We start from the raw sequence: 12595 nt of genomic DNA on the forward strand, positions 1-12595 counted from the left end.
CTGTCCTTCCCTCACCTGCCCTGCCCTGCCCAGCTCTGCTCTGCACTGCCCTGCCCGGCCCAGCCCTGCCCTGCCTTGCTCGGCCCTGCTCTGCCCTGCCCTGCACTGCCTGGCCCAGCCCGGGCTGGGCTGGCTCTGCCTGCCCTGCCCTATCCTGCCCTGCTCGTCTCTGCCGTGCCCAGCTCTGCCCTACCCGGCCTGGCCAGGCCTTGCCCTGCCCCGCTCATCTCTACCCTGCTCTGCCTTACTCTGCCCTGCCCTGCTCGTCTCTGCCCTACCCTGCCCTACCCGGCTCTGCCCTGCACTACTCTGCCTGGCCCGGCCCGGCTATTCCCTGCCCTGCTCTGCTCTGCTCTGCCTTGCCCTGCCCTCACCTGCCCTGCCCTGCCCTGCCCTGTCCTTCCCTCACCAGCCCTGCCCGGCCCTCCTCTGCCCTGCCTTGCTCTACCCTGCCCGGCCCTGCCCTACCATGCCCTGCACTGCCTGGCCCGGCCCGGCTCTACCTGCGCTGCCTGCTTGGCCCTGCCCTATTGTGCCCTTCTGGTCTCTGCCCCTCCCTGCCCTGCCCTGCTTGTCTCTGCCCTGCCCTTCTTTGCTCTGCCCAGCTCTGCCCTGCTCAGTCCTGCTCGTATCGGCACGGCACGGCTCAGGCCGTGGCCGCCAGGATCACCCTTTCAACTATCCGCACTTTCGTCACTCGCCCACGAGGAGTTAAAAAAACTGGTCCGCCTCTCCAGCCCTCTCCCCACACTTTCTGCTTCCTTTCTGGAGTGGGACCGGTGCGCGGTGCGGCGAGAACGTGTGTGCGGGGCGGGGAAGGTGGAGGGGAGAGTCTCGGCTGCGAGAGGAATCTGCGGCTGCGGATCGGCCGGCAGCTCTACGTGGCAACGGCAGCGGCCGGGACAAGATGGCGGCGCTGGGCAAGCAGTGAGTGACGGTGGAGCTGGGGCTGAGGGGGCCTCGCCGGGCGCCGCCGGGTTCTTTGGGACAGAGGGTCCGAGCGAGCCCTGCTCCGTGGGGCAGCGGCTGGGAGGGCTCTTGGGGCAGCCGCAGGTTGGGCCCTATTCGGGCCGGGACGAGAGAACACCCGTCTGGGCCGCAGCGGGCTCTCTCGTCCCGGCCTGTGTAGTGTCTGCTGTGCAGGCCGCAATTTAAAACTCTGTGAAGAACAAAGCCAATCAAAAACAGTGGGAAGGCATCGGAGGGTGCTGCGGTCTTGCCAAGGCGTAGTTTTCACTCTTAGGAAGCAGAATCCCTTCAGAGTTCCCACACAACTCCCATCCACCTGAGCATCGGTCTGAGGTGCCCCAGGGGCACCGGCACCGGCCCGGCCGGGGCGGGCGTTCGCATCGCGGGGCCCCGCAGCGGGGCCAGAGGGTGGGGAGGGGGTGGAATGTTGTGGTTTCAGAGCACACGTAAGCAGCTCCTTCGTCACAGTGATGATGCAGTACATGGAAGCACCGTGGAGTTCTCCAGTTAAGTGCTACAGCCCGTGATAAGGGATGGATTCAGGGAAAGGCAGGTGGGGGAGAAATTCCTGATTTAGAAATCATTGGTAAAATCACGGGAAGAGTTTTCCAGCACAGAGATTGGCTCTGTGAGCAGCAGAGTTCAGTGTATGTAATTAATCAGTCCCTACGTGATATAAGCTGTCTGAAAATCTTGTCTTTTGCTCTGGTTGTATCTCTGGGTTGGTGGTTTACACTGCCTAGTGAAACAGGTGAACTTCTGAATGCCCCTGCAAACGTAGTTACAGTGTTTAGTATAGACTTAATCTCTTCATATGAAACAGTAATAATTTCTTAATTACTGCTGTTTTTTTCCCCTACTAGAGGGAGAAGGTGGCAGGTGTGTGGCAAGGCAGAGTGCACTGCTGCCACTGCTCATCAGATCTATACTGGATCCATTATGTTGATGCTGATCACTTGTTCCTAAAAATGTGAATAATGGATTTTTGTTTTGGGACATGCTGTGTGTTTTGTTTTAAATAATGTTAAAGATAACCTTTTGTTTTTTCCCTAGATATGGGCTCATTATGCCCAAAAAATTGCCGCAGAAAAATCTGGCTTCACAGAAACTGTCAGTGTTTGCAGATGAATCTGATGAAGAGGTCAGTTCAACAATTTTTTTCCAGCAATTTGCCACCTATTCTGCAAAGTATTTGCTTTCAGCCCTGAATGCCTGCATCAGCTCATGGCAGTGTTATAATTTTGGATTTGGGTGTAAAATATGATCTGTGTTTTCTTTCTTTCTAGTGATGGAAGTGATGATTTGACTGTTTTGTACTTTCTGTCAGCTCTTCCAAAAGTTCATGCCATGTGACAGCCTGCTTGCAGGCTCTTTTTTATAGTCCCCTTTATTTTTTATGTTTTGTTAACGTTCTACCTTCAGAATACTGGGTTTCTCCCAGCCCCAGTAGAGGGTGCTGTACACTATAGAAATTACACTTCTGGAGGTAATGTTATCAGTATGGGTGGCATCCAAGAACTGGTTTGGATACCATAGAGAAACCCAACTTCTAAAACTGAATTTTGTAAGGTTTTAAAGCCAGCTTTGTAGTTTACAGGTAAAGAATGGAAACTCAGATTTGTGGAGATGAACTCTGTACTCTGTTCCTGGACATAATGTTACAATTTACTGGGTTTAAGTTTGGTTTTTCTAACGAACTAGCAGTTGTTATTTTTATGCCATAGAAGACCTGAATCTAGCATTCTTAGTTTCTGTGTGTCTGGTTCTGCTACAGAATCCAGAATGCTGCTGTTGAAGGTGTCTGAGCCTCTTTAGAGGCTGAGAGCCTTTCTGGAAATACCTGCTTAGCCCTGAGCATAAAACTGCAGCTTGCAGGACTTACAGGGAATGGAGAACATGTCTTCAATCCCATCTCTTTCCTTACTCCACTGCTGCCCTCATCACTGTGTCTCTAAAGAGAGGCTCTCCTTTAAATACAGCTAAGGGAGATGACAGTGGATCTGCTGTCCTCAGTGGCAGGAGCACTCTCCCTGGCACTTTGGCATTTGGTGCCTCTGTACATGAAGAGACTGATCTGACATTTTCCAGATCCTGAGAATGAGGTTGAGGTGATCTGTTGCCCATAAACATGACAGGATAGGACTGGGAGCCTTGCATTTTTTTTGCTTCTCCATCTTTTCTTTAAAGCTAAACATTAAAGCAAAATAATTAATGCTAATGATAATAGTGTAGGGTGCTGCCTGCTAACTTTTAGTTTAGCAGATCAAGTATCCTCTTGTTCAGAAAGACTGACAGATTCACTGCCTGAGTTTGCTGTAAAGATTCTTGAAAGTTGTCATGCTCATCAATATGGTACATATCCAGCAAAAAGTAATAATCTCATAACTGCCTTTATCAAAGCAGATAATTTTTTAAAAAAGCAAAATTCCTTTATTAGTTCAATAATAATTTCAGAGCTTTTCAAGATAAGGAGCAGCATTTGGGAGGGGTTTCATTTCCTGTCTGCTAACTTATCAGTCAGAACTACATCTCAAATGTCTGGAGATTATGTATTTTTAACTGAACTCTAATAAAGTTTGTGCTGAGAAATCTGCACACCTGACTTGGTCTGTGATTATATATGAGATACCAAACTTTTGCTCCCTTTTTTTTCCAGTGTTACCAGGCATATTTCATTAAGATTTTGCTTGTACCCTTGCTGAAGGAATTTGAAAGCTTTTTTTTTTTTTTTTGCTATGGATAAGTACATTAATGCATGTTAGTTGCTGATGAAAGTGATTAGTTAGTTCATAAGAAGAGGAACATCTGGGATGGAAATTTTTTTGAAATACAGTGCTGACTGGGGAAAAGTAGACTAAGCAATTACAGTTACTCCTAGCTAATAGAGTTCTGAAATATTTGCCTTGCTAATGAGGAATTATTGCTAATTCTGAAAAATGGGGGAAGGTTGTTACCCCTAGTAGAGCTTGTTGATGAAATAAGGAGTGATGACCAGAATTTATGGGACAGTTTTCATGCAAAATAAGACCAAGCAGACTTAAAGAGGTTCTTAAGAGATTATTGAGGAGAAGGAAGTGGACAGGACTAACTTGAGAGGATGTGTGTAAAGTCAAGAATGATTCAGAGAACATAAAGTGATTTTGCTGTTTCTCCTAATATGAGCAGTGGGATATATTATGGAATTCCCAAGTACCTGGTTTAATCTAAACATAAGGAAATGGTGTAGAACTCATTGCCACAGGATGCACTGGCATGGTCAAAAATACAAATTGATTCAGAAATGATTAGTCAAATTAACTGATGCCCTTGGTATCAAACAATGGTTCAGGTGCATCCTCAAAGTCAGGAAGTCCTTAAGCTCAGTTTCTGGAAGCTGGGAGAGAATTTTGAGGAAAGCTAATTCTGTACATGGCTTGTTTTTCATGTTCTTGCCTTAGTGTTACTTGTAGCCATGATTCCTATAATGTAGGAGCTGAGATGAACCTAATGCCTGACTAGATTTTTTTCTTCCCATTTTGAAGATTCAACTCTCTTGCATTTAGTGGTTGTCCATTTTCCATTTTTCAGTTCTGTACCAGCTGTCTTCCATGGTTTTGCAGGGCTCAGAGAGCTCAGAGTCTCATTTCTAGGAATTTCTTGATTTGTGTGGATTCTGTGTAGCTTCACAGGATAGTGTTAAAATATTTTCTGCTTCCAGAAAATAAGAAGCTGTAAGCTTTGTTCTTCAGAAGAATAGCTTGGCTGCAGTGAAGGAGAAAGTATGAGTATAGGGCCTTTAATAAATGGGTGGTTGATAAGTAAAAACAATACAAAAGACCAGGAAGTTCTCATCTATCAGAGCTCATAGGACAGCAGGAAATTGTCAACCATAAACCTTTAGGGAAGGTGTTTGTTATTTGTAAACTTACTGCCACTCTAGACAAACAAATCGCAGGTGGACCTCTCTACAGTTATATGTACAATAAGGAGGCTCATGTATTACTTTAGTGTTTATATAATTTTGTAGATCAACCCTTTCTTTCATGTAGTCAGACAAGGATAACATTCTAAGCAGTAATATAAATATTTTGGTGGAATAAAGCTTATTGTGTAAATACAACTGCAGGATCTGTTTTGGCTTTTACTGAGCCCTTGCATTCTGGCATAATTCAGGGGAGATTCCTTACTGTATCTTTCTGTAAAACCAATGTATGAGTGTCTGAGAAAGGAACCAGTGACGTTCAGTGATGACCCCTGGTGTGTTAAGCAGAGGATCATCTTCTTCCCCAGGAATCAGGAGGAAGTCAGGTCTTCTGTGTGCAGAAAAAAATCCCTTAGAGGTGATCACATTGTGTACCTAAGTCCCATAGGACTTGGGAACTCACTAACCATCCTTGGTCCAAGCAACTTGGTAGCTGGGTGAAGGGGCAGATGTGGAGGGAATTTGTGATTTTAATCTTTCTCAGTGTTGAGGAGGAGCTGGTGACTGACTGCTCAGCACTGGGAAGCTGTTGTGCTGAATCCAGCAGGTGGGGTGTCTGAGGAGGTGATGAGGAAACGGAGACAGAGGGCACAGTCACATACAATGAAACTCCATTAATTCTGCTGCTCATGACACAACTTGTTCCCTCTTTCTGAAATTAACCAGTGAAAAACACTTTGACTGTTTACAATCTGTCATTTTGAGAATTGTGGAAAAACACTTGTTCTTTTTTTCCTTGTTGACACATCTGCTAAAATTGTAATAGCTTAGGAAAGAGGGATCATGATATGTGTTTATTTTATTTAAAACATACAGTGAAATCAAAAGGCTTCATGTTCAGGAGATCTGTTTGAATTTACAGGCTGCTAGTGCTGTTTACTTTCAGAAGATCCTGGTCCCTGCTGCCAAACTCCCTACGAGTTTGTTTCAGATTACTTATTTTATTCAGAGTTGATAACACATTTTCCTTGTCTTTTAAAAATGTGATTCAGAGCATGTATTAGTCAAAGTTAGAAAACTTGGGGAGCTGCCAAAATGCAAAGGCATTCTTCCTTCCTCTTTCAGCATTTTAAGATTAAGAGATATTTAGTTACATAAACAAGCATAGGAGACCTCATGTATAGTGAATCTCTTTAATAAACAGGATTGTCTGTTGGTTGAGAAAAGATTGATACAGTTCAGTTCAACCCTGTTTTTTCAAAATAATTGAGACTATTTATCCCTCTTTTTTGCAAACATAATTTCTGAGAACATGCAAACAGGCAAAACAAATCCTGCAAATTGGCAGGATGGTATAATTCCAGTTTCTGCTGATTTGGGGGGTTTGTTTTCTCTGTTTTCCAATTTTTTCTTTTTTTGGTGGCAAAAATTGAGAGACTTGTAGTGTGTGTGAGTAAGTGGATGGATTACAAGCATTCTGCTTTCAGGAGTTTGTTTGGATACTGAGCATTCCTTGGACAGGGATTGCTTGTTTAGTGAAATGGCATGAAATTTTGTGCAGCTTTTGAGGAACACATCAATGAAATAGTGTTCTGAAATTCACCACCACTGTAATAAAAAAATGAAATAATTCATTTTAATATTAATATTAAAAATGAGGTAATGCAGTAATATGAGCAGCATCAATGTAATTAATTTTGTTTCTGCAATGTTCCTTCTTGCAGCCATCTGTTGGTGAGAGTCTTCAGAAAGAAGCATTGAAAAAGCAAGCAATGAAACAGGTAAGTGGGAACTCCTCATTCTCGTGGCAAATTAGGAAATTACTGCATCTATCCTTTTTAATTAAATAATTGCAGTAACATAATTGTGCAACTTCAGAGTTAGACTTACCCTTTAAAAACATTCTGCATGATTTCTTGGGTTTGTGCACTGGTCTGCAGCACCAGCCTTTCTTTTAAACTTGATAGAAATTCTCAGAGCCTTTCCTCTAGCAAATTTTTTTCACTTTTTTGCTGGGTTTCACTTTTCTGGGTAGGATTTTTCTTTTTGAAATTCTTCTGTCTACAGTCAGAGTAATGAAATTTGTTGATATCTTCTCCCCATTTTACCTTTTAGACTAAATTGGAGATTCAGAAGGCTTTGGAAGAAGATGCTACAGTGTATGAATATGACAGTATTTACGATGAAATGCAGCAGAAGAAGAAAGAAAGTAGTGCCAGAATATTATCTGGACAAGATGACAAAAAGGTCAATACCTGAAAATCTATGCTGTCTGTCTTATCTCTGTATGCTTGGAGTATCTCTGATTGCTTGGCTTTTCAGCTTTGTCAAATGCTTTTTCTCCTGGGGCATGCCACACAAGTCTGGTACTAAAATCCTGTTATAAAAGGTAGTAATTTGCAAGAATTTTGGCACAACTGTTCTTCAAGTGCTTCAGAGTCCTGATCCAGTGGAATTCTGGAGGGGAGCATTCTACAAGTTTTCTGCCAGTTTCTGATGTACACATGGGATATTCCAGGTATTTGTGAAGAGAATGTTAAATAAGTAATTAATTTCACTCAGATCAAAAATCATCTCAGTCAAAGATGAGCTGAATGTTTTCATTGAATACAGCAACCTCTTGTTACTGGGAAGCATGCTGTGTTAGTGGTGTAAAAAAGAACCACATTTCATTTCAGATGGCTGTCAAACAGTGTGAGTGTAGGTTAGACTGGTTTCTGTCAGTTTTCTTCCATTGCCAGCTTCCTTCAGCATCTCTAGCAATCCTAATTTGTGGTTTTTACAGCCACCTGCATTATCTCTCAACGTTATACTTTTCCCTTTCTGTTTTAGCCCAGATACATCCATAATATTCTCAAGGCAGCTGAGATTAGAAAGAAGGAGCAAGAGAGAAGAATGGAAAGAAAAATTCAGAAAGAACGTGAAATGGAAGGAGAACAGTTTGCTGACAAAGAGGCTTTTGTGACATCAGCCTATAAGAAAAAGCTGCAAGAAAGAGCTGAAGAGGAGGAAAGAGAAAAAAGAGCAGCAGCTCTTGAAGGTGAGGTTCACACTGAAGTAATTCTCCTTTAAAAGCAGTATGATCATGTATATGATTTACAACCTTGTCATCAGGTCTTTCTGTGAGGCCCAAGGTAATTCATATCAAAAAGGACCAGATAGCAGATACTGGATCACATTCTATTTGTCTGTTATTCTCCTCTGTACATGTTATAAAGGAACAGAGGAAGCTCCTTTGTTTGTATGTTGGCACTGTTTGGGTTGCTGCTTTTAATTTTTGAGGGTCACTTGTTGAAGGAAGACTTGTAAAGCTGGGGCACAGTGGTGGTTACACTCCTTACTTCAGATATAGAATCATAGAATCATAGAATTGGCTGGGTTGGAAGGGACCTCAGAGATCATTGAGTCCAACCCTTGAACCACCATTGCGGTTGCTAGACCATGGCACTGAGTGCCACATCCAGGCTCTTTTTAAATATCTCCAGGGATGGAGAATCCACTACTTCCCTGGGCAGCCCATTCCAATGCTTGATCACTCCCTCCGTAAAGAAATTCTTTCTAATATCCAACCTAAACTTCCTCTGACACACTTAAGACCCTGCCCTCTTGTCTTGTTGAAAGTCATCTGGCAAAAGAGACCAACCACCACCTGGCTACACCCTCCTTTCAGGTAGTTGTAGAGAGCAATGAGGTCTCCCCTGAGCCTCCTCTTCTCCAGGCTGAACACCCCCAGCTCCCTCAGCCTCTCCTCATAGGGTCTGTGCTCGAGTCCCTTCACCTGGTTGCCCTCCTTTGGACCTGCTCCAGGAGGTCTGCATATTCTGTGCAGTGTCCCACAAACAGCTGTAAAGAATAGCTTATAGGACCATAAGATACATCAAGGTGGAGTAGACTTCTGGAGTTTTTCTGTTCCAGGGTTTTGCTTAAAGTGTTACCTGCTATAAGATCAAATCAAGTTGTTCTGAGCTTTTTCCACTCTGGGCTTGAAAACCTCCAGGTTGGAGATGGAAATTTTGATGGTGTCTTCCAGTTGGGAGGTGTGTATTTGTGGCATGGTAAATCCAACCTTATACTTTCTTTCTCTTAGCATACCTGGATGTGACCAAACAGAAGGATCTCAGTGGATTTTACAGACATCTTTTAAACCAGAGGGTAGGGGAAGAAGAAATGCCAAAATGCAGCTTCCGTGAAGCCAGGTAGGATGCGTTTCGAGGAGGCTTTCAGATACAAACCACCTTCTGTCTGTTTGTGATTCCAGACTCACTGGAACACTGTAAGGTTTAGAGAGTACCAAAAAACTGGAAGGGTAAGCTGAGTGCTTTATACAGCTAATTAAGAGATTTAGAAAATGTCTAATGATCATCAGTGGTATGGGATGTAAGACAGAAACAATCAGGAAGTGGATGCCATTTAAATAGTATGAAGAGAACAGTCATTCTTGTAATACTTCTTGGTATTATGTTAACCTATATTTCCTTTAATTTATGTAATACTTGGTGATCTCCATTAAGATACATATTCTTAATCATGAGGGAATCAAGAGGTAAAGTAATGAGCATAGAGGTAAGTCACAGGAAATGATGTTTTGATATCAATTTCCTGAAAGGCATGGGAGTCCTTAAATTTGTACTTACCACCCATTTACAGTTTCATAGAAAATAAATTGAGTGCTAATGCTGTGGTAAAAGGAAATGAATCAAATATATAGGAAATCCAGTGGGAACATTTTAAAATCTTAATACATGCATAAAGCAAAGCAGTGAGATGAAGCTGAATTACTTATGTAGTTGAGATGGTGAAATTCTGCCCCGTGCAACAACTGATCATTTGAAACCATTAATTCAAGTTGAAACCTCACTTGAAATAGGCTTTAAGTCTGGGTGTCACTGGTTAAGTGCTTGCTATCACAAGGAAAATACAGCTTTCATCAAGAGATCTTCTAGATCTGCAACTGGATTAATAGAAGGTAAATCCTTGCCTTAAATGAAGAAATGATCACAGTGCAGTTACTCAGCTCTCCAAAATACAGGAATTCTCTGCTGTGTCTTTAGAATAAGGCTATGCCACCTTATCAGAGATAACCAGGGAAAAGTATTGTTAAAAAAACAGGATGTAAGAATTACTGACTGGAAGAATGCACAACAGCTTCTTGAATTTAAGCAGAAAATGGGAAATTTGAGGCCACAGTTTTGTGGTTGGAGACTTAAAGTATTAATATGTGTTTGGAGAAACGTGTCTCAGGAAGATGTAGATTTGTGGCAAAGCATAACCTTTCTGTCTGCTGCCTAAATTGATCCTCCACGGATCAACTTTTTGTATTTAAGACTCTATGAGCTGTTAAAAGTTACAGATTTCTGTCTAGCTGCAAGAGTGAGAACTTCAGAAATACTGGATTTAAAAAATCTACTACTACCACCAGAAGCTAAGTTCCTACTTCTGTCAATAAAAGACAACCTGCTGCTTCTCTGCTTAAGTATTTGACAGGAACAGAGGAATAAAGACATAGGAAGAAATGTGTAGCTTGCCAAAAAGCTTACACAGGAATGCAAATCTGTGCCTTTTTCCTTAGATGGAGGCTACAGATACTTAACCACAGTCAGTCTTCTAGATACCTTCATCTGCTCACATTCACCACTAAGCCAGATGCAGCAGCTTAATACAAGTCCTTTGCACTGGATTCCTGGAGCCTGAGCCACAGACAGATTTGCTTTCTTAGACTTCTCAGCAGCATCTTTTCCTTAAGTCCTCCCAAAAGTCAGCTTGTACAGAAGTCTGAGATTTCAGGCTGTGTAATCTTGTTTTTTTCTTTTTTAACATAAAAAAATGTAGGATTAAGGAAGAAAAACCTGATTCTGATGATGAATCCAACCTGAGGAACAAATGCTCATATGAAGGACAAAGACTGAAGCCCTCTGTAAAGAAAGAGAATAATCCAGATGCTGACACTGACATAGGAACTGATAGCAGTGATGAAGATAAAAGACACAAAAATAGTAAAGTAACTTTGAAAAAGAAGGAAAAGAGAGAGAGCTCTGTGAGCAGTGAAGAGGAGGCAAAACGTCACAAAAGCCAGAGGCGTTCCAGGTCACAAAGCTCATCCAGTGTGGAGGGAGAGCAACACACAAAAGCTCAAACAAGTTATCTTACAAAGAGGGGAGAGAGCAGAGCAAGCAGAAGGGGAAATGATGAACAATACAGGGAAAAAGACCATGAGAGAAGCAGGGCCCACGAAAAGGATCATCAAAGGGAAAAGGAAGAGAGACATAGATATGGGGATCACACTAACAGAGATAACTACAGAAGGAGGGAAGAGCAAGATGATAAACAAAGGGGGAAGGAACGAAGAGAGAGGGATGGACATAGAGAATGGAGGAGAGCAAAGGAGAGAGATGAAAAAGGCTCAGAAAGGGAACGAGAGAAAGATAGAATAAGAAATGGTAAAGATAGGTACAGTGACAGAGAGAAGGAAAGAGGAGAGAAATACAGAGAAAAGGAAGATCATGTGAAGGAGAGGAGAGAAAAACACAGCAGTAATGAAAAGAAATACAGAGAGGGCAAAGAAAGTAGCCCTACCTCTTCAGGAAAAGATGGGGAGACAGATCTGGAAAAAGAGAGAGGGGTGGATGAGAAGGGAAGATCCAGCTCTGGAAAATTGTCTGAGCAGAAGCGTAAAGCTGGAGAAGAAGGGGAGAAAGAGGAGAAAGAACAGACACCAAAACCAGCTGAGAGCATGAGCAAATTTGCCAAACGCAGCAATGAGGAGACAGTCATGTCAGCACGGGACCGCTACTTGGCGAGGCAAATGGCACGAGTCAGCACTAAGTCCTACATAGAGAAAGAAGAGGATTAATGTCCCTGTGGTGGGCAACAGTACTTTGTCTCTCAACCAAGAGGAGCAGCCACTGCTGCATGGGCTCTTGTACAGAAGTTGTATGTCTAAATAATTCCTTTAGCCAGATGAAAGTGAGCTCTGCTGAAGCACAGGTGTTCTCAGCCTTTAGCAGGAGTCAGTGTTGCTCTGAAAACTGAGAAACAGGTCTGTAAAAGTGGGGAACATACAAGAAAAACAGCCTGAATAATAATCTAGGAGATTTCTGTACATAGTATTGTGTTTTGTTAGTTAATGTATATTGACATATGAATTTTATATTTGTGTGTGGGCTTTGAGGGATCTGGTGTACAGAAACAAATAAAGTGTAAGATACATTCTGGATCTAATGCATGAGTTCTTTTTAATGCTTGTGTTATTTTACTGCATCTTTTTTTGTGTGAGATAAGACATATGGATTTTTTAATGTATTGCATTCATATCTGTGTTCTGCTGGAGGTCATATTTTAGATTTGTCAGTCTGTTTTTTCAAGGGCTCAGTCTCCTAAATGTCACTTGGTAAGTAGTATCTGACAACAGTTGTAGTTTTAAAAATACATTTTCAGCACTTTTCACAATGGTTTCTTTCACTTTGTCTTGTAATAAATTTATCACTTCTATGCTATGGTAAGGTGAACTAATATAAAAAAATGATTTTGAGATTTTTGTTAAGTATTTTGTTCAGAGAGAGTAATGAGACAAAATAGGAATAAAATGAAATGCCAAGCCTTCCAATTTAGTAGACTTGAGATGAAATAAGTTTCATATGTAAGCTAATAGAGTAGCAAGGAGTTAAAAAGTGTAATGTGAATTGATTCTGTTAGACTAGAGTGAAAGAGTATTTAGCAGAGGGGCAA

At 42.2% G+C, this 12595-nt stretch overlaps 1 protein-coding gene across 2 annotated transcripts; it reads left to right on the top strand.

Annotated features, from left to right (window-relative positions):
* Nucleotides 1–659: 659 nt before the first annotated feature.
* Nucleotides 660–12083, top strand: NSRP1 (nuclear speckle splicing regulatory protein 1). Of its 2 annotated transcripts, none has more exons than XM_030462563.1 (7): nucleotides 660–927; nucleotides 2023–2110; nucleotides 6595–6651; nucleotides 6986–7117; nucleotides 7703–7910; nucleotides 8958–9066; nucleotides 10700–12083. In XM_030462563.1, exons 1-7 carry the CDS (start codon nucleotides 908–910, stop codon nucleotides 11718–11720), a joined length of 1635 nt encoding a protein of 544 aa, XP_030318423.1. In that variant the 5' UTR covers nucleotides 660–907; the 3' UTR covers nucleotides 11721–12083. The 2 variants fall into 2 exon arrangements, with proteins under 2 accessions (XP_030318423.1, XP_030318424.1); XM_030462564.1 differs by lacking the exon at nucleotides 660–927 and adding an exon at nucleotides 938–1522.
* The last annotated feature ends 512 nt before the right edge of the window (nucleotides 12084–12595 follow it).

The sequence above is a fragment of the Calypte anna genome, chromosome 19 (assembly GCF_003957555.1).
Source record: "Calypte anna isolate BGI_N300 chromosome 19, bCalAnn1_v1.p, whole genome shotgun sequence".
In the NCBI taxonomy this organism is placed as follows: domain Eukaryota; kingdom Metazoa; phylum Chordata; class Aves; order Apodiformes; family Trochilidae; genus Calypte; species Calypte anna.

What these genes read in the sequence shown, in the direction of transcription:
- NSRP1 (XM_030462563.1), top strand. Translation starts at nt 908, where the DNA reads ATGGCGGCGCTGGGCAAGCA. An exon ending in CAGATGAATCTGATGAAGAG is followed by an intron (nt 2,111 to 6,594) that starts GTCAGTTCAACA and finishes TCCTTCTTGCAG; the next exon opens with CCATCTGTTGGTGAGAGTCT. An exon ending in CTGGACAAGATGACAAAAAG is followed by an intron (nt 7,118 to 7,702) that starts GTCAATACCTGA and finishes TTTCTGTTTTAG; the next exon opens with CCCAGATACATCCATAATAT.